The 22,469-nt window shown below is 40.1% G+C and overlaps 1 protein-coding gene across 2 annotated transcripts in view; it reads left to right on the top strand.

Moving 5' to 3' along the window:
- The window catches only part of etfa (electron transfer flavoprotein subunit alpha), a 70,364-nt gene that overhangs the window by 37,721 nt on the left and 10,174 nt on the right, over positions 1-22,469 (top strand). For both annotated transcript variants that reach the window (XM_043680379.1, XM_043680380.1), the window contains exon 10: positions 16,472-16,537. In XM_043680379.1, coding sequence (XP_043536314.1) covers positions 16,472-16,537 — 66 coding nt within the window. The remainder of the gene's footprint in view (positions 1-16,471; positions 16,538-22,469) is intronic.

Raw genomic sequence — 22,469 nt, 5'->3', positions numbered from 1 at the left:
TAGAAACAGCCTCTAAACACAGAAGTGCCCCACAAAGCATGGCATAAGTGCTATTATGTTGCTCTCTGCGGATGTAGTTTTTGTGTATAATTTGAATATGGTTCTGCTGATCCTTTTTTCCCCTCTATTCCTCGCAAGGTACATGACACAGGGTTAACTAGAAACCTAAGGTAGAACCTCTTCTGAGTGGCAGACTTCAGTTGGCGTGGTAGCTCAGCGGTTAGCACTGCTGCCTCACAACTGTAGGTGCTGGGGTTTGATTCCCGCCTCAGGTGACTGTCTGTGTGGAGTTTGCAGATTCTCCCTGTGTCTGCGTGGGTTTCCTCCAGGTGCTCTGGTTTCTTCCCACAATCCAAAGATGTGCAGATTAGGTGAATTGGCCATGCTAAATTGCCCACAGTGTTAGGTGCATTAGTCAGAGGGAGATGGGTCTGGGTGGGTTGCTCTTTGGAGGGTCTGTGTGGACTTGTTGGGCCTGTTTCCAAGGAATCTGGTCTAATTCTGAGTGTAGTTCATGAGTTGTTTTTCTTCATTGATTGGGTTGCTAGTTTATTTTATTAAAACATCTTCAGTCACATGGCTTTCGAAGAAATATTCAAAAGAAAAAAGCAATTTTACTTTATCTGTAAAATAAAATCAGTAAGCTTCGCATGGTCAAGAAAGCGATAACATCCTGGGTGACAAATATAGTTCGGGGAATTTGGAGGCAATGTAAGAATTTGTTGCACAGGGGAAGAAGTGTTTTTTGCTGCTTTTTTTTTGGTTAATAATTTGAAAGGTTTTTAAAAATAGGATAAATTGAAGTCCACGATCAGCGGCCCAACACAAAAGAGTGGCATCACAGGTAAAACGGGAAGTTCACTGGTTGCTGCTAGCTACTAGTTTGACTGTATTCTATGTTACTTTCAGATTGAAAGTAAATAGAGGAAATATTTACAGGCTACAAACGAAAAGGCAAGTGTGAAATTTTAAAAATCAAACAAAGAACCAAGAATTAAAAGACATGCCAAGCCAGGCGACGTGTTGTAACTACATGATATGGGAGCTGGTGGTCCCCGTTGTAGTTCATAGTGATCACATCTGTAGCAAGTATTGTTGCCTGAGGAACTCCAGCTCAGAGTTTATGAGCTGGAGTCTGAGCTTCGAACACTGTGACACCTCAGGGAGGGGGAAAAGTTTCTTGGACACATGTTTCAGGTGGTAGTCACACCCTTTGATCAGGGAGCAGAGGCTGTGCCTACCAGTGAGGCAGTTAGAGGGATCCAGGCAGTAGTGCTGAAGGGCTCTCTGTTCTGGAGCTTGACTTAACAGGTTTGAGATTCTTGCTGCCTGTGTGAATGAGAGTGGGGCCTGTAGGGGGAATGAGCAAATTGACTGTAGCACTGGTATAAGGAGCCATTCAAAAGGGGTCAGAAAAGAGAAATGTATTTCAAACTGGGGATAATATAGTCAGGGAATAGACACTCTTCTCTATGGCCAGGATCGCAAGTCTCAATGCTGTGTTGCTTGCCTGGTGCAAGGATTCAGGATCTCTCATCTGGGCTGTAGAGGAACCTGGAGTGGGAGGGGAATGATCCAGTTGTCGTTGTCCACATAGGTGCCAATGATATATGCAGAAAGAGGAAGGAGGTTCTGCTGAGAGAATATGAGAAGCTGGGGGCTAAATTTAAAAGCAGAGCTAAAAAGGTAATAATCACTGGATTACTACCTGAGTCATGAGCAACTTGGCATAGAGACAACAAGATTAAAGAAGTGAGGCTCAAAGATTGATGTGAGAAAATGGTTTCAAATTCAAGGGCATTGACACCATTACTGGGGAAGGAGGGAGCTGTTCCGATGGAACGCTCATACTGGGACCAAGCCCTGGCTGATTGCATAACTAGGGCTATAGATGGGGCTGACTTGGTGGAAGAGTTCGGTTGCATGCAAAATGATTGAAAATGTTAAAATGGGGGAGGGCTTGGTAGAGGTTATTAAAGCTCACAGAACATGTCAAAATACAGAGAATATGTAAATGGCTATAACTAACTTCAGGTTTAGCAGATGAAGGGACAACTACAAGAAGGGGGTTAGTAAACGTAGGACTAAGAGCATTGTACTTAAATGCAGGCAGTACACGAAACAAGGTATGTGAGCTTGTCGTGTGTATTGAAATTGTCAGGAATGATGATGTGGGTATCAACACACAGCAGGTGCAGTGTTGTGGATATTAGAGATATGTCTGCAAGAGGATCAGGGGTGGGAACTAAACATTCAAGGGCACATGTCCTATCTAAAGGAAGGGCAGAAGGGACAGGGTTGCCTCATTAGTAAGAAATGAAATTAACTCAGTATAGAGTCAGAAGGCATGGAATCTATGTTGGTAGAGTTGAGGAACAGCAAAAGCAAGACCCTGATGGGAGTTGTGTAGAAGCCTCCTAGCAGAAGTCAGCATGTGGGGAAGAAAATAAATCCGGAAATAGAAAAGGCATGTAAAAAGACACTGTTGCAATAATCAAGGTGAACTGGGAAGATCAGCATGGTAGTGGAATTCAAGAAAAGGAGTAGGTGGAATGTCTACGAGATTTTCTTTTGGAGCAGCTTGTGGTAGAGTTCACTAGGGGAACAGACACTTCTGGATTTAGAGATATGTAATGAGCAGACTTGATTGGGAAGTTAAGGTGAAAAACCCCCAGAGGGCAATGACAATAATATGATCGAATTCACCTTGCAGTTTAAGAGGAAGAAGCTAGAATCAGATGCAGTGGTATTACAACTGAGTAAAGGTAACTACAAACACATGAGGGAGAAGCTGGCCAGAGGAAATTGGAAGGGGAGCCTAGCAGGAAAGATGGTAGAGCAGCAATGGCAGGAATTTCTAAGACTAATTCAGGAGGCACAGCAGACATTCATCTCACGGACGAAGGAGGATACTAAGGGGAGGATGAGGCAACCGTGGCTGACAAGAGAAGTCAGGGACAGCATAAAAGCAAAAGGAAAAGCACACAATGTGGTGAAGGTTAGTGAGGAGTCAGAGGATTGGGAAGCGTTTAAAAACCTGCAGAGGACAATAAAAAAAATGAGGGGGAGAAGATGAAATATGAATAAGCTGGCTAGAATTATAAAAGAAGATTGCAAGAGTGGACTTTGGATCGTGGGAACATAAGGTTGGAGAAGTAGTAAAAAGAAACAAAGAAATGGCAGAAAAACTGAATAGGTACTTTGCATCCGTTTCCATGGTGGAAGACACCAGCGATTTCAAGAGAGTCAGGAGGCAGAGGTGAGTGTGATGGCCATCACTAAGGAGAAGATGCCGGGGAAGCTGAAAGGTCTGAAAGTGCGTAAATCATCCAGAACAGATATACTACACACTACTGTTGTGAGGGCGATAGCTGAGGAGATTGTAGAGGCATTGGTTCTGATCTGTCAGGAATCACTGTCGTCAAGGAAGGTCCCAGATGACTATAAATGGCTCATAAAAGGTTTCTGTTTAAGAAGGGAGGGAGACAGAAGACAGGAAACTATAGGCCGGTTATCCTGACCACAGTTGTTCGTAATATTTTAGAGTCCATTGTTAAGATTGAGATTGCAGAGTACTTGAAAATGCAAGGTAAAATAAGGCTGAACCAGCATGGCTTTGTCAAGGGAGGCCATGCCTGACAAATCTGTTAGAATTCTTCGAGGAGGTAACAAGCAAGTTAGACAAAGGAGAGCCAGTGGATGTGATCTGTTTCGATTTCCAGAAGGTCTTTGACAAAGTGCTGCACAAAAGGATGTCAAATAAGACAAGAGCCCATGGTGTTAGGGGCAAGGTACTGGCATGGACAGAGGATTGGCTGACTAGCAGGAGACAGAGTAGGGATAAGTGTGTCTTTTTCAAAATGGCAGCTGGTAACAAGTTGAGTTCTGCAGGGGTCCATGTTGGGATCACAACTATTCAGGTTATACATTAAAAATGTGGGCGAAGCAACTGAGAGCATTATTCCTAGGTTTGCAGACCTTCCAAAGGCAGGTAGAGGGGCGAGTAATGTTGGGGAAGTGGGGAGGCTGCAGAAAGCCTTAGACAGACTAGGAGAATGGGCAAAGAAATGGCATATGAAATATAATGTGTGGAAAGTGTGAGGTTATGCACTTTGGTAAAGAATAGAGGTATAGACTATTTTCTAAATGGGAAAACGCTTCAGAAATGTGTAGCAGAAAGAGACTTGGGAATCTTAGTTCAGAATTCCTTAAGGTTAATAAGCAGGTTCATTTGGCAGTTAGGAAGGCAAATACAATGTTAACATTCATTTCCAGAAGGTTAGAATGCAAGAGCAGAAATGTGCTGAGGCTATGTAAGGCTCTGGCCAGACTATATTTGGAACATTGTGAGCAGTTTTGGCCCCATATCTAAGGATTGATGTGCTGGCGTTGGAAGGGGTCCAGAGGAGATTGACAAGAATGATCCCAGGGATGAAGGGCTTGTCATATGAGGAGCAATTGAGGACTTTGGGTCTGTACTTGATGGAATTTAAAAGGAGGAGGACCGATCTCATTAAAACTTAAAGAACACTGAGAGGCCTGGATAGAGTGGATGTGGAGAAAATGTTTCCACCAGCAGGAGAGATTAGGATCTGAGGGCATTGCCTCATGTTGACGGGAACTAAGATGAGGAATTTCTTCAGCTAGAGGATGGTTAGTCTGTGGAAACCATTCCTGCAGAGGGCTGTGTAGGCCAAGTCATTGAGTGTAGTTAAGACAGAGATAGATGGGTTCTTGAATCCTAATAGGATCAAGAGTTATGGGCTGAATAGCTTAACTCTCCTCCTATGTTTTATGATCGTATTACAGAAACTTTAACTTTAGTTACATTGGAGCTATTGACCTTTGATCAACAGCATCTGATTTACATTATCTTTGAATCTTGTTCTCATGCGTGTTAGCTATGAATGGGTGCATAAATATGGGGTTCTTTTTCCATTTGGAAATATTTGAGAGACGAGCTGTGAAACTCCAATTTCAAGAACATTTATGTAAGGACTGTTCAAGTTCCAGTGTATGACCAAACCTCACCACTGAACTTTTTTTTTGTAAGTCTTGAAAATAGAAATTGCAACTGATACACATGCCCTTTGATCTAACGGTGCAGTTTATGCTTCACAAGGTTTCTCCTGCCCTACTTCAGGTAATCTCATTCCTTCTACTCCTTTCTCCCTTGCATAACTACCTTGCTTCCCCTTAAATATGTACTGGAATTGAACCCTGCGTAGTATTGAATTAATGTGATGTGTCACATTCCTGAGGGACAGGGAACACTGAAATATATGCATTTCTATTTTGGAAATGTGCCATTTAGTGAATTGTTTGGCTTCCCAAATCCATGATTCATTCACTCGAAGGAAGTTTTACAGTGCTCAGGATATTTTCACTGTTTGCTGCTCAGGTGAAGAGATTAATGAAGGAAAATTGACTCCAAACTGAAAGGGAATGCCCCCCGCCTGCCCCACCTCTCTCTCTCTCTCTTTTTCTCTCTCTCTCTCTTTTTCTCTCTCTCTTTTTCTCTCTCTCTCTCTCTCTCTAGTTTGAAGTGAGATCTCAATCATTTCTACAAATTGTACACTGTATGGCCCACCAGCAGGGGGATAGACCCATTGATCAAACTCCCAGATTTGGGTGAATAGCTCCACTGTCTTTTGAATACCTCAGGAGAATAGAAGGCTAAGATGATGAACCCTGACAGAAGTTCTGTATGGAGCCCAAAAGCAAACTGATGTCCTTCCAAGTCCACACACCGTCCTAACTTGGAACTGTATCATCATTCTTTCACTTTTGGCTGGGTCGGAACCCTGGAATTCCCTCTTAACTTGTGATTTGATACCCTAATGACAGCAGCAGTTCAAAATGGCAACTCAGCCTCATCTCCAGGGCAATTGGGGATGGGCAATAAATGATGGTCTTGCTGGTGATACCCACATCCTATGAACAAAGTAACAAAAATAATTCTGGCAGGGAAGAGTTCATAGGAAATGTTTGAACAAAATGTCACTTTTGCTGTCAGGAATTGGTACCCTCGATAGGGTCTCCCACTAATGGTTAAGAAAGTGTTCTCTTCATCCACCTCTTGACTCAAACAAGGCCAGTTAATGTAATTATCTATGAATCATCACTGTGTTTCACTGCAGAGATAAAAGACTAGTTCTGTGAGGCAGTTAACTTTGCTAGCAGTATGTTCCTCAAGTCAGAACACTTCAGCATCAACACAAATGAGTGTGAACCAAAGGGCATGACTCTCCTGCCTTGGATGTTATGGCATGGGAAAGAAAACCTGAGGTGGGGGGGGGGGAAGAGTCTACTTGAGCTTTGCTGCTTTGTACATATTGTGGAGCATGCTAATTTGTTTAATGAACATACACTCAGTATTAGGCCAACAATATCTACGTTGGCTCTTCAGATGGATGATGGTCTTTTACATGAAATCTTTCTGCATGATGAACTAGCTGCTCATCATAACATTAGGGTGTTCCTGCCTTCACTTCAAGGGCACCTGTAAGTGAGGTATGAAGATGGGTGGACATTGATGCTGACAGCTATGACCATTAGAAGCTGACTGTTTAGAAGTACATTGAAAGGGACCGGTGGGAATAAAAAAGCTTCGTTAGCTGAGAAGAGAGTCCAGAGAAAACAGAAAGGTTAGCAAAACCTGAGTGTATGTTCTGAGCCAACCAGGTAATTCAAATGTCTAGTCACATTGGCCATTTGGACCCTTTTGCCTGCTCTGCCATTCAACAAGATCATGTTTAATCTGCTTGTGGCCTCAACTCCATGTTCCATCTCCCCCCAAGAATCATCGATTCTTGACCAACAAGGGAATCAGTTTTTTCATTAAATATATTCAATGACACAACTTGCAATTCCAAAAACAACTGAGAGAAAATTTCTTCCTCATCTCAGTTTTAAATGAGTGACACCTGATATTTAAACTGTCAACTAGTTCATGTCTCTTCTATCACCAAAAATATCCTTTCAGTACCCACACTGTCAAGTCCACCTAGAACCTTGTGTGTCTCAATAAGATCACCTCTCATTCTTGTGAACTTGAATGGACATGGATACAGTTTGTTTATCCTTTCCCCTTTCATCTCCAGTATCAGTCGATTAAACGTTCTCTGAAATTCCTCTAAAGCACTGCATTGTTTTTTTAAAAATAAGGATACTGTATGTGGTACTCCTGATGTGTCTTTACCAATACTCTGTACAGCATTTCACTTACAAATAAATTCTGCATCTGCATATGGACATTTCATGAGTTATACACCAGAACACCCAGATCTTTCTGTACCTTGGAGGTTTTTTTTATTCACTCATTTGAAGTGAGTGTTGCTGGCTGGCCAGCATTTATTGCCGTTCCTAGCTGCCCTTCAGAAGGTGGTGGTGAGCTGCCTTTTTGCATCCCTGCAGTCCATATGCTGTAAGTTGACCCAAAATGCCCTGAAAGAGGGAATTCCAGAACTTTGATACAGTGACAATAAAGGAACAGTGATATGTTTCCAGGTCAGGATGGTTAGTGACTTGGAGGGGACCTTGCAGGTTATGGTGTTCCTTTGTGCTGCCCTTGTCCTTCTAGATGGAAGTGGTCGAGGGTTTGGAAGATGCAGTCTAAGGATTTTTGGTGAATTTCTGCAGTACGTCTTGTAGATGGTACAGTGCTGCTACTGAGCTTCGGTGGTGGAGGGAGTGGTTGATGGGATGTGGTGCTAATCAAGCAGGCTGCTTTGTCTTGGATAGTGTTGAGCTGCTGCTGTTGTTGGAGCTGCACCCACCCTGATTTGTGCCTTGTGGACAGGCTTTGGGGGAGTCAGGAGGTAAGTTACTTGCTGCAGTATTCCTAGCTTCCTACCTGCTGTTGTAGCCACTGTTTGTATTGCGAGTCCGGTTGAGTTTCTGGTCAGTGGCAACCCCCAAGGATATTGATGATAGGGGTTTCAGTAATGGTAATACCACTGAATGATAAAGGGTGGTGGTGGTTAGATTGTCTCTTACTGGATATGATCATTGTCTGATATCTGTGTGGTGTGACGTTACTTGCTACTTGTCAGCCTGGATATTGTGTAGAGGTTGTTGCATTTGAACATGGACAGTTTCAGTTTCTGAGGAGTCAAGAATGGTGCGGAACGTTTTGCAATCATTGGTGAACATCTCACTTCTGACCCTATTTTGGAAGGAAGATCATTGAAAAAGGAACTGAACATGGTTGGGCCTAGGACACTATCCTGCACTCCTGCAGAGATGTCCTGGAGTTAAGAAGATTGACTACAACAGCCGCAACAACCTTCCAAGTGCAGGTATGATTCCAACCAGCTGACACATTGAGACATGCCCAGTGAGTCAGAGAGGAGATGGCGCTCAGACTGCTGCAAAGAAATAAGGAAACATTCATATACTAGAAGTGGATTTTCAACTACTTAAAAAAGAAAGCAGCTCAGACATGAGTGTGGGACATCCAGATTCTATTTGAACTCTATAATGTGAAGGTATGAGCTATAGGTAGAAAGAGACTTCTTTTCCTTTATATTTTTAGCTCTTTATACTAATCTTCAGTCATTTAAATCAAATCTTTCTGCTGAATTCAGGTACAGCAAAATAAAATGAGACTAGGCTCTACAATTGTGCACTGCCCTATACATACCATGCTCAAAGGTACATTCCATAGCTCTATTGTGAAGGTGATTGTGGAGTTCTCTCTGCTATCATGAACAATATTTATCTTCAGCAATCAAGGTTAGCAGATTCTCTGGTTATTTATTTAATTGATGCTAATGGGAACTTGGTGTTTAGTTGCTTACATTCCAGCAATGATTGTATTTGGCAAATACAATCTTGCCAATACTTAATTGGCTGTCAAGTGCTTTGAAACATCTTGAGGTCAGGAAAGATGCTACATAAACTTTCTTACTAACTTACTTACTAAATGCCGGAGGAAACATCACAGAAGCGCTTCACAGGAGGCTCCCAAGCACTGAGGATGTCACCTAGACAGGGGACGAAATGTCTGCAACACAAATTCCTAGCTCGGCGAACAGAGCCACAACAACGAGCACCCAAGCTACAAATCTTCTCACAAACTTACTAACTCTATTTATTTCTAATGTTGATATCCAAAGCAGCGACACAATGTAGTATAAATTTCTGCCCTCCCCTGAGAGCACCTCATGGACTTTTACAGTAGTGAATGTCATCTGTTTACATTGATTATGCAAAAAAAACAATCATGTTTGAATGTTAGGGGGCAGTTTAATATTGAAGATCCATAACAATGAGAATTGAAACTGTCCATTGACCAAGTGACTCTACCAATATTTTCCAAGATGCTCTAACACTGGCTTTTTTTTCCTCCATACCCCCTCTCTGGGTCTGTTGTAGATTGATTGATAGGGATATGATTAGTTAGCAATTATACTATAGCTTTATGTGATTACCAGAATAGCTGAATGACCTGTTTCTATAATATTGGATTCTCTGCAAAGCCATTGAGCGGAGAAAATGTACTTTCGTGATGAGCCTAAATGATGTTTCTTGGTTATTGAGCCATAGGGGTATCATGGATAATCATTATGCCATTATGAGGTGGGGAGGTTATTGGTGGGGATCCCCAGGTCCCTGATTGATCATTATAGTTGTGCAGCACAATTTGAGAAAAGGATTGACTACTTAAATAGTATGAAGTAACAGATGGCATATGGTAGGCAGTGTGCGGTATAGTGCACTAGTTTAAATATTGTCATGCATCTTCAAAGTGTGAATCATGTCTGATTGAATTAAGATGTTTACTGCAGCCTATCCAACTAGTCAGTATCCTTGTGCTCTAACACCTAAACCAAGGCTTATTAGAATTTTTGCAACACTTTTATCTTTTGTTAGTACACCAGCTCTTTGTGTGGTTGTTTGTGTGTATCTGTCTGTGAACAGCTGAATAAAGAAAGTGGAATCGATGGCAAATGCAGGTAGCTTTGAGGATGCTGGTCAAGATTAGCAAATCATTTTGCTTTCCAAGTTATGTTTTTGTTAAAAACAATTCTTCAGTCATGCTCGGAGTTGCTCTGCTGAAAACTTTTATGTTTGTATGCAGCTGGGACTTCTCCAGCAAGCCTCCTGCTTTTCCTTAAATAAATTCCCACCAGATTGACAGACTTTTTAACATTGCAATATCTGGTCTAGCTTTTAACTCTACGAGAGCTCTGTTCACAAATTGATGCTATGCTCCTTTGGGGTTTATGCAGAAACATTAAATCGTACTGAAATATTCATGTGCAAGTGCATTTAGCTGAGAGCAATTTATGTGCTGCTCCCTGGAGGCCAGAAGGAAACAGTGCGTGGCCTCTCACTCCAGCAGACACCCTAAGCACTCATCTTAAGGGTAATTACATGGCCTGCTTGATCAAAGCCAGAGAAAATCATCTTAAGAGTGGGATGCAATAAGTGCTGATGTGGTGTGGCTTAGATTCTCTTTATCTCTCCAGCTGAGTATAGATGTGTCTTAAAAACTTGTTCAAACAATATTAGAAAGCTCATTAGTGAAACTTAGTATAAAGACATCTAATTAGTATAACATAATGTAATTTTTCCTCCCTATTTTGTGCCTTTCACATGTTGCTAATAAACTATTAGGGAAAACTTCTTGCGACAGATAAATTTAAAAATGTATTACACCAATTGTGTTGGTGTTGTTTTGTTTTGAAAGGAACAGAATTCTAAAGCGCTTGTTGATTAGAAAGTTGATTGAATATTAAATGACCATTTTCAATTAAAATCAGTAAGACTTAAGGTAACTAATCAATCTACAGATTTATTTTGTGTCACTCAATGTCTTCAATACCTCACTCCATATAGCAAAACTAGATGTTAATGTATTCACTTTCATGTTAAAATGGTGGCTTGGACAGATTGAAGTATATGTATTTTGCAAAAGAATCCATTTATCTTTGCTATTTAATTATCTTCTCCTTGTTTGAAAGGATCAGTTGTTAAGTCTAATGGTACTTTAACCTCTTATCCATGCAGGGCATTCCCGTGGTTCCTACACCAAACTTCGTCCCTTACAGTAAAGAGTCTCTCTTGCTAAGTGGAGTCTGTATCCAGCATCGGTGCTCCTGATAGTGTTTCACTCTCCCCCCTCCAGGTCCAGGAAAATCAAATTTAACCAGCTGCGGAGTCATCTCCCTGTTAGAAACTGTGCTGGAGCTATGCCTGTAGTTGTGTGAGGAGTGCTTCTGTAATCAAATGGGAACTGGGACAGTTTGGTATCCACTGAAGCTGTAGGCTGTTTCTTTAAGTCTGCCTTCAAAGTTTGGACTGCTTTTTCTGCCAGCTCATTGGATGATGATGGATGGTACGGAACCGTCCTTATTTGTTGAATACCAATCGACTTTAGGAAATGCTCAAACTCCCTTCTGATAAACAATAGCCTGTTTTCTGTGACCAACACTTCACTGAGTCTGTGTATTGCAAAAGATGTGTGCAGTTTTTCTGTCATCATCCCTGTTTTGACAAATGAGCTTTATGAATGTCCAGCTGCTTTGAGTGGGCATCCACAATGACTAAGACATTGAGCCCATGAATGGGCCTGTACAGTCGTGGTGTAACTGAGTCCACAGTTTACCCAGCTGTTCTCATGATTGTGGGGAAGCTGCTGGCGGTAATTTTTGTACTTATTGGCACTCTGGCATTGCCCCACCAATGCGACTATATCTGCAACCAATCCTGTCCACCAGATATAAATTCTCGCCAGCACCTTAATTTTGGAAACCCCTGGAAAACCTTGGTGGAGTATAGCTACTATCTAGCGGTGACCTTTGCTTGGGGCAATCACTCTTGCTCCTATAATTGTATGCCATCCTCTGATCTGGTCTCTCCGGGTCCAAAAAGGTTTCATTTCTGGTAGTGCTGGCACATTAGTTTCCCCCGTTACCACCAGCTGTTTCAGTTTTGCCAAGACCAGATTTTTCTGTGTCCAAAGTCTGATATCCAGTCAGCTGTGATTGGAATTGTGTCCAGAAAATTTAAAACCATTACAGACTTTTCTAGTGATGACACCACTGGTGGTATATCTGCCAGTGGTAGGCATTCGCTTCTTGAACCTCCTGGATGGTTTCCAACTTGTAATTATATACATCTGGTATTAGACCACATTGCTAGATTCGGCACTGCTTTGTCTTCTCTGAATAGACCTAGCAGGGGTTTGTGGTCCATTATTATTACAAATTTATACCCGTAAAGCTTCCTGACTCTAAATATTACTGCCAAACCTTTGTTCTCTATCTGGGCATATTTATGCTCTGCATTAGCTAAGTCCTGGATGCATATGCTATTCGGCGTTGCTCTCCATTTGACCACCAATGAGCTAATGCTACGCCAATGCCATAGGGGGAGGCATCGCAAGTCAATATCATAGCTCTTTGGGTGACGATAATAGCTGATTCTTCATTTCCCTGAAAGCTATGACTTGGCTTCATGACCACTTCAAAGACTGACCCCTTTTTAGGAATTGATGCAAAGGTGCCAGGATGGAGACTAGGTTATGTATGAACTTTCCATAATAATTCATTAGCCCAAGGAAAGACCTAAGCTCAGGTACAGACATGGGATCCTGGTCACCTTTGATCATCCTCACTTTACCTTCCAACAAATGTAACCTGGTCTTGTCGACTCTGTAATCCAAGTAGGTCACTTGGGGTGCCAGGAACATGCATTTTTCCCTTCTAAGATGTACGCCCACCTGGGAAAAATGTTTAAGGTCTATGTCCAAATTCTCCAAGTGCTCTTTATTGGTCTTCCCTGTTATCAGCACGCCATCTAGATCAATGGCCACCTGGGGTTGACTTTGTGAAATGTTCTCTGGGTGAAGGTTGACAAAATCCCAAATGGCAACCTTGTATATTGGTATAAACCCTTATGGCTATTAAATGTAGCATACTTGTGGGAATCTCCATCTAACCGCAATTGCAAGTATGCACGTGGCTCAAGTCCAGCTTCGTGAAGGATCCCCCCCCAGAAGTCATCTTTGCAAATCAGTCCTCTATGCAGGGCGTGGGTACTTTTTATAAATCCCCACAAAGGCAAAACAACCCGTCAGACTTCACAGTCAGATAAACAGGCACTATCAGTTCTGCAAACTGCACTGCTTTGATGATTCCTTCACTTTCCAGCCATCTGGTTCCTGCTTTTCTACTTTTGCCCAAAAGGCAAATGGCACTGGGGAAGCTTTGCAGAATTGTGGAATTGCTTCCTGGTCTACATGAAAGATGGCCTTGGTACCTTCCTGAAAAACTTCCAGTGTTTTAATTAGGATCACTCAGGCAGCCATTTTCTAATCAAAAAATGTTGAGCCAATCTGGGTGAATCTTTCTCAACCCATTTCGCCCCATCAATCTTAGGCCTGAGTCTATTACTACAATCAGTGGTAACTGAACTAGTTGCTTCTCATGAGAGACTGGAACCAAAGTTGTTCCCTTAATCCATAAGGGTTTCCTGGTTTAGGTTCTGAGTCTAGCCGAGGTCTTGCACAAATTTTAAGATTGGAGTCCAGACCGAACTTACTTTATTAAAGACTGGTTTTGTGATCATTGAAACGGGCATGTCAGTATCAACCTCCATTAGAACAAGATGATCAGTGAACCGGACGTTTATTTTGATTAATTCTGATTTGGATGTTGCTAGCAATGTAACTTTTCCAAACCAGATATAGGTCGACCTTCCAGGGTGCGCATTCTCCTGGATACCGACCTATGCATTCTTTTACTCAGTTTAGGTCTAGTGGGACTCTTTTGCTGTTACAAGTCTGCATTCCAACAGCAACTACAATGGCTTGCCACCCCAGATCCTGAAGAAAATTTAAATCACTTGGTCAAGGCTTGGTTTTGTTTTGTTTTGAGGTTTTGCTGTGGGCTGTCTTAGACTGTGTCTGTTCAGGTTATGTCCTGAATGAGGCTATGAAATTGCCTTTATTCAAGTGGTGTTCTCCAAGCTCAGTTAGATTGGAGAGGGTTTCCACGCACATCAGAATACCTTGCAACTCTCATGCTCTACTTGTCACATTTTATGATGATAAAGCCAGTTTGTAGTGCCTTTTTGAACTCCAGTTGGGCTTAAGCTTGTAGGTGCTTTTGCATGGTTACATCATTAATCCTACATACCAAATGGTCTCTCAGCCTCTCATTAAGGGTTAAATCAAATGACATACCTTTACCAGTGGTTTTAACCTAGTTAGAAATCCTCATACAGATTCCCCAGGTTCTCGATTTGCTGACTAAAACCAATAGCATCTCAATTAGGGGAGGCTTGGGGTCATAATATCCCTTGACTAAATCCATCAATTCTTGAAAGGTTTTAGAATCTAGTGCCTCAGCAAGTTAGGCTCCTAATAACTGAAAAATCTGTGGGTCTGCAGAATGTCAGAAGAATTACTTTTGCCCCAATGTCATTTGCCTGAAAAACCTCCCATTCTTTCCACATTCTGGGCCCAGTCTTCAACAGCAGGATCGAATGAGTCAAACCTTCCAAATAATGGCATGATGCCAGAAATGCTTACTCTAACTCAAAGATGACTGTTGCGAGCAGATTTCTTCAGGAGTGTGCTTTGAGCTCATCACCACTGAATAACTCCGTAGAGGCTGGTATCTTGTCACCAAGTCACCCTTTATTGACATATGGAAAGTCCTTGACACTGATCCAGTTCCCTCAGTGCCAGAATGTCTGACACTCCTGCATTTATCTAACACCTATGGTTCCTTGATTGAACCAGATTAACAGCCCCAATCAGGGAGCTCATATTCTTTGAGGTCTACCTGGCTGACCCCATTACAATCACTACACCACCCAGCACCCATCTTTTCTTTTACCCCTCTATAATCAGATATTCTTGGGTCAGTTCTATTACCCTTACTTGATCTTAAACCTCTCTGGTTTGAATACTTGATGGAGAAACGCATTTAATATTTTGTTTCTGTGCACATATTGTGATGAATTGAAATACTCATAACATCTAGAGGTCAGATAATGCAGATAATTGTTTCCAATTGAAAACATTCTTTCTGCCGACCAATTTCTCAATTTTAATCTAAAAGCACTTAACATGATGCAATTACTGACAATTTTGTGACTTGAAACAATTGTTTTGAACAATATATTTTGAGTTTCTTAAAAGAATACATTTAGCCTTATTGACACAATTTTATTCTATATTGTCTAATTTTATTTTATACTCAGTAGTCTGTTTGTATAACTTGTCTTTAAATTCAAATTTAGTTTGATTTTGATGGCATGTGAGACTTCACTAAAAATACTAAGTGGCATATTTAATGTTTGTACTGATGGATTTTGATTGAGTAGACAAAGGAGGCTGTTTTTGTCTCTGGGGGGATTGGTAACCAGAAGATACAGATTTAAACAAATGGCAAAAAAAGCCAGAAGTGGGTGGGAGATGAGAATTTTAAAAAGTATTTGGTGATTTTATTAAAATCTGGAATATGCTATCTTCAACTGTGGTAGAATAGATTTGCAACTGGATTTGGATAAATACTTAAGAAAAAAAATGCAGGCTGCAGGACAAGTGGAGCAGAGTGGAACTGGTTTGGATAGTTCTTTGTGCATTTGCTGTCATTTTAAGTAATTGCAAATTACAATCTCATCTGAAATTGTATGACTTTCCAGCTGATAATATTTCCAATTCCTAATGTACACTAAATAGAAAAAAGTAACAGAACCTTGTCTCACACATGTCCTTTTGATTTTAAATGCCCAAATATTCCGAGGTTATGTGGAAGCTGAGATCTCCCTATCTGATATAGGGATCCTGTTGACAAAGCCAGTGCAAGTCTAAACTTTGTAATTTCCTTTAAGCCTTCAATTTTGACATTCCTAGAAAGTGGCTGTACCAGAAATCATTTTGAATGAAGTACCTTCATTTTGTTTGAAGTACCTTCAGCTTATCTGACTTTATTCAGACTGACTGAGAAGGTAGATTGGTGGATAAGTGCTGAAATATTTAGCACATTTTATCAATAGTTTTTTCTCAGACAGGATAGGAATCATTTCACAACTTGCATTTATATAGAGCCTTTCGTGTATTTGGGCATCAAATGCACTTCAAGAGTATTATCACACAAACATTGACAGTTACATAAGGAGACACTGTCATAAGTAACCAAAAGCTTCGTTGAAGGGTAAAGTTTTCAGGGCTGATACACAAAAGGAGAGAGAGGCATGAGGAATTGAGGAGTAGATTGCAGAACTTTGGCCCTAGGCAATTGAAGGCACAAATGCCAGTGATGATGTGAAGGAACCCAGAAGCCAGAATTGCAAGGGAACATCAATATGGAATGGTAGTAAGTTGTTATGCGATATAGAAGCTATACTGTGAAACATAGTTACTGTAGAAATAATTAAGATCAAAGAATGCCTTTGATGTATAGTTTGTACATTATTGACTAATAAATGCTTTCTTCTTTAAACTTTGTAGGAGTTATATATTGCTGTTGGAATTTCAGGAGCAATACAGCATCTGGCAGGAATGAAGGACAGCAAGGTATTTCAAACAGAACCATCTCCTTTAATGTTTGTTCTTGGATTGTATGGTCAAAATTCGGGGTGTGGGGTGGGTGTGAAGTGGTACCTTGTCACGCTTTAAGGAGTACTGTGATGTAGTGGTTGTGTTACTAGACTAATCCAGATGATAAGAGTTGTAATCCTATCATGCTAGTTTCAGAATTCGAATTTAAAGTAAAATCTGGAAGTTAAAAACCTAGCATCAAAGCGACCACTTTAACTATCTGATGTAAATATCAGTTGGTTCACCGATATTTTTAAGGAAAACGAACTGCTGTTCTTAACTCACCTGGCTGATTTTGTGACTTCAGTCCCATTAAGTAGACTGTAGCTGACTTTGAAAGAAGACTCGCTACAACTTTCTTTAGGATAGCCAATGTTTGCCAATGTTTACTGCAAACAGAGACAGAATAATTTTATAAAAAAAAGTTTGACTAACTACAGATGTAACAGTAAAATACTATGTTAAAAAAAATGTGGGGAGATGGTGGTATTGTGGGAATGTCACTGGATGAATATTCCAGAACCCGGGGAAATGTTCTGGGTTTGTTTCCCACCGTGACAGATGAAATAAAAATCTAAAATCAAAATTAAATTAAAATTAGGCCTTTACGCTCTGGGGTTTAGAAGAATGAGAGGAGATTAATTTATATATATATATAAGATGCTAAAGGGAATTGATGCAGTAAGTGTAGAGAGGAAATTTCCTTGTAGAGCAATCTAGAATGAGAGGCAATAGTTTTAGGATAAGGGCTCGGAGATTTAAAACAGACGACTCTAAAAGAGTTATGAATCTGCGGAATTCACTGTCCCTGAGTGTGGTGGATCTCGGACACTGAGTACATTTAAGGAAGAGATGTTTAGTTAGTAATGGATTGAAGAGTTCTGAAGAATTGGTGGTAAAGTGGAATTGAAGCTGAGTTGAGATTTGCCATTGTTGTATGAAATGGCAGAGCAGGTTTGAGGGGTTGAATTGCCTGCACCTTCTAGTTCTTAAAAGAAGTCTAGTCTAATGGTGACCATGTAATTATTGTCAATTGTTGTAAAACCCATTTGGTCTTACTGATATCCTTTCGGGTGGAAATCTGCTGTCCTTATCTGGTCTTGCTTGCATGTCACTGTAGACCCACGGTTTACTCTTAACAGCTCTCTGGGAAATTAGGAATGGATGGTAAATGCTGACCTAACTAATGACACCTACATCCCAAATTCATTGGACAGTCAATCAGGTTGGTGTTGAAGTGAAGTTGCAAAATAAGCCCAGGCTAATTAAGCATGGCAGGATTAGATATGACTCCAAACCCACAGCAATGTGCTTCATGACAGAATACAAGCATAGTGTTAAGGCCAGACTTAAGTCCTTATGTAGTGATAAGCAAACCTTGACAAAAATATTCAGAAATAGTAAGAATTGAAATGAAACTTACTCATGTATTTTGAGTTTGGAATTGTTCTATTCTGAAGTGAAATGACTTATCATATTTGAGTGGTAATGAGCTATTATAAAATGTCTTTATTCATTATGACTAAATGAGAAATGCGAAACAGAAATTTCATATCAAACTGTTGCCATCTTAGGTGTTTTACCACACAGTGCATTTATTTAATTCTGTTTATTTTTAGAAGATGCTTATGTTACAGCCAAATTACCATTTTCTGAACTCTGGTCCTTAGCAGCTTCTGAGGAATTATTGTGACGTCGTCCTTTCTGTGTTATGAAATTCCTATGCAGTTCTGTGCGATGTATATTTCACGTGATCCATTAGCTGCTGTACTGCAGATTGGTCACTGACTCTGTGACCTGCAGTCATTTAATCTTTCACCTGGCCTTAATTAGATTAGCTGTCTCAAATAATCTGCCACGAAGAGCCTTGTGGTACAGTGGTAATGTCCCTATCCTGAACTGAGACACCTGAGTTCATGTCCCACTTGCTCCAGAGATATGTAATAGCATCTCTGAACAGGTTGATTAGGAAAATAGGTTAAATTTAAAAAAATGTAAAATAATCTGCAAAAGATGGTTTGAATTCAAATGACTGTTAACCGTTACCTAATCTACAGTGTTTGTATCTGATCAAACGTAAGACTGTTGTGTAACAGAGGCATCGGCTATTGAGCCCCTCAGTTTAGATCCTGGCTGACTCTTTCTTGAACTTAATTTGTTTACCTATACTCCATTTCCCTAGATACGTTTGATTAACAAAAAAATCTATTGATACCTGTCTTGGAAGCTACAGTGAACACAACATCCATGGCCTTTTGCAAAACTAGTTTTGGATTTTGTTGTTCTTGTATGTGAAATGTTTTTAACTTTCCTATGACACTGCTGTTGCCAAAATCTATTTAAACCAGGTTAAAAATCCCACAGCACCAGGTTATAGTCCAACAGGTTTATTTGGAAGGGCAAGCTTTTGGAGCACTTCTCCTTCACCGGGTAGCTGGTAGAGCAGGGTCATAGGACACAAAATTTGTAGCAAAAGATCGTAGTGTCATACTTGAGTCAGACTGGTTATATTTCCAAAGTAGGAATTTATAAAATGTCACATGGATTGAGTGCCTGCAGATTATGTGCTTTTTGAACAAGATAGATTCTTTCTGCAAATACAATACTCCAAATGCAAATTCACTCTATAGACTTATATGTGTGTGCGCCTGCCTGCATGCATGTGAGGGAGAGAGAGATTGGAATGCATGCATTGTCTGAACTATGATATCACCTTTTTTTATAAAACCTTAAGTTATCTCAGGAATGTGACTTGAAAGAAGTTATAAGATTTACATATTAATGAATCGAAACCTGCAGCCCATTCTAAAAGTTGAAAGACTTAACAGCAATCGAAGTTTGTTCAATATATCACATCAGTTGTATGACACTATGATCTTCTGCTATAAATTCTCTTTTCTGTGATGCTGCTCCATTATCTTGCTACGTGATAAAGGAGCAGTGTAGAGAGGAAAAGCTTGTACTTCCAAATAAACCTGTTGGACTATAACCTGGTGTTATGTGATTTTTAACTGTGTCCACTCTAGTTCAACACAGGCACCTCCACGTCATATTTAAACAAGAGCAGTTTTTGACAAGCAGTAAAATACCTTTTTCTTCCATTTCTGCCATTTAGTATTATAGTTTGTAATTAGTGTGTTTATACAGTTTTCCTTGTGGGTTCCTAGTTCATGTAAGGACATGCACATTCCAAATGTGGTTGCATTTATTGATGCACAGTCTCTTTGCAGTATAATGATTTGTGTGAATTCAGCATCACAGGTCCTTCTTATTTAAGTTTTAATATTGAAGTTGAGTGAATTCATTTAGTTTAAAGATATGTCAAATGAACTCAAAACACAAAATGTACAATATAAACCATGCATGGAATCATCCACAGAGAAAGATGCTTTTAGTTACTTGAGGCCATTCACCTTCTTGTTTAGAAGCTTGCCATAAAAAAGTGTTAACTGGTCCGGAGAGATCATAAATTGTCTTAAAAATACTAATTAAAAAATTTATAGTATTAAAAATAGTTTTTAAGCACTTGCTCTTTGTTAAAAGTTAAAACTACAATGCTGGGAAATTATAAAATATTGACATTTATTTTAAGATTGTTCTTAATTGTGTAACTAAATGATGTGGTACATAGCAATTGCACCTGGACAACATTCAGAATTGGGCTAATATCTAACATAAACTTTCATGTCAGAAAAATGTCAGGCAATGACTAACTTCAACACTGATCATTTCTGGTTGACAATTAATGTCGTTACCACTGCTAAATCCCCTACCATTAACATTTCGTTGATTACCATTAACCAAGAACTCAACTGGACCAGCCGTGTAAATACTGTGACTTCAACAGCAGGTCATAACTTAGGAATTCTGTGATGAGTGAGTAACTCACCCACAGACTTCTCAAAGAATGTCCACCATCTACAAGGCACGAGTTAGGAATATTCTCAACTTGCTTAGATGAGTACTATTCCAACAACACTTGGGAAGCTTGACACCATCCAGGAGAAAACAGCCAGCATGATTAGCCCACTATCCATCATCACAAATATTCACTACCTCCACACACATTGTATGGTAGCAATAGTATGTACCATCTGTAAATTACACTTCAGTAACTTAACAAGTCCCCCTTCTCAGAACTTTCTAATTGGTGACAAAAACAGAAATTGCTGGAAAAATTCAGCAGGATCATTGTACCTGAAGCGTTAACTCTGATTTCTCTCCATAGATATTGCCAGATGCTTTTTGTCACCAAGTAGAATGTTTGGAGAAGGGAGACTTCTTCCCATCCATGACCCCATCCTTCTAGATGCAGAGGTCACTGTTTAGAAAGAAAAATTCTGAAAAAACTGCGGATCCTGGAAATCAGAAACAAAAACAGAAATTGCTGGAAAAACTCAGCATTATACAGCATCTGTGGAGAGAAATCAGAATTAACATTTCAGATCCAATAATCCTGCTTGGTATTATATTGCTGTTCCTTCACGGTCACTGGGGTGTGGGTCCTGGAAAGCCCTCCGTAGTGGCACTGTGTTTGTACCTACACCGTATGTACTGCAGTGGTTTGAATAGTACGCTCATCATCACCTTCAAGGAGCAGCATCTGTTGAGAGAAATCAAAATTAACATTTTAGGACCAGTGATCCTGCTTAGTTTTTCCAGCAGTTCCTGTTTTTGGTTATGATTTCCAGGATCCTCCATTTTTTCTAGTTTTCTTTTCTAAATAGTGACCTCTGCCTCTTGAAGGATGGGGTCAACAGATTCATAGGAACACCGTCACTCTCCAAACTACACCCCATACTGACTTGGTATTGTATTGCTGTTCCTTCACAGTTGCTGGGGTTGGGTCCTGGAAAGCCCTCCATGGTGGCACTGTGTTTGTACCTAGACACTGTATGTATTGCAATGGTTTGAATAGTATGCTCACTACCACCTTCAAGGAAAGTGAAGCATGGGCAAAGCTCTCATTCTGTGAAAAAAATTCTAAAACAATTAAAATGTCTCTTTGCCAGCAAGTCTAACAGGATTTCGGTTGTTGTGAGAGGAGAGAAATAATTTCCACACAAAATTATTCATCTTAAAAGACTTGAGTTATTCAAAGATAACTGTACTGGTGAAATCCTTTTGCAGTTTGAAGAATAAAATCAAAATGTCAAGAACAGGTATACGATTTTGTTACATGGGAAAATCTTTCCTCATCTTGTGATAGGAACATAGATATTTCCAATCTTCATTTTATGACAAATAGGATTTTTCCTCTTTTAGTTTAAAGGATTTCAAATGGATTAAGAAAATCTAATTATAAAATTGGATTCTATCAGCTGTATCTTTTGAGAAATAATTTTATTCTGTGGTGTCAAGGGCCAGTGTATGTAACCTAGTCAGATTGACTACCGTGAAGACACACAATCCATCATTCTAAAGCACAGCTGCTAAATGATAGAATAAGGCAATCATCAATAGCCTTATTCTGCCAACAGTAGTGGTGTTATTTGCAACTTTCTATTTGCATCTAGGAGAGAGAGACAAGTTAACATTTTGAGTAAGATCCTTTTTTATAATACAAGTCCATCCTTTGAATGCTCTTTCCTCTTTTTGGGTGTTAGCTGAATGATTGCATTTCCATTTCCTTTTCAGTCACTTTTCAAATAGTCAAATATATGAAAAATTATCTTCTTCTCTGTTCCCTCTGTAAAGTTATGATAAGTGCTTTTAATTCTTGACCTTGTGCTCTGAGCACTATATTTCCCAAGACTAGCCTTGGTTCTGCATTAGCACTCTCTTTCATGCCTTGTCCCAAAAAATCATTTACAGCATCTTCATTGGGTATTTCAGTATAATAGTCAACCTGTGAAGTACTGTCATGATGATACCTGTTGGATAAGACATTAAATTGAGTCTCCACCTC

This window comes from Chiloscyllium plagiosum, chromosome 40, assembly GCF_004010195.1.
Source record: "Chiloscyllium plagiosum isolate BGI_BamShark_2017 chromosome 40, ASM401019v2, whole genome shotgun sequence".
NCBI classification, from domain to species: domain Eukaryota; kingdom Metazoa; phylum Chordata; class Chondrichthyes; order Orectolobiformes; family Hemiscylliidae; genus Chiloscyllium; species Chiloscyllium plagiosum.
Note: the sequence above shows the minus strand (reverse complement) of the source record. Positions and strands in the feature narration are given on the sequence as shown.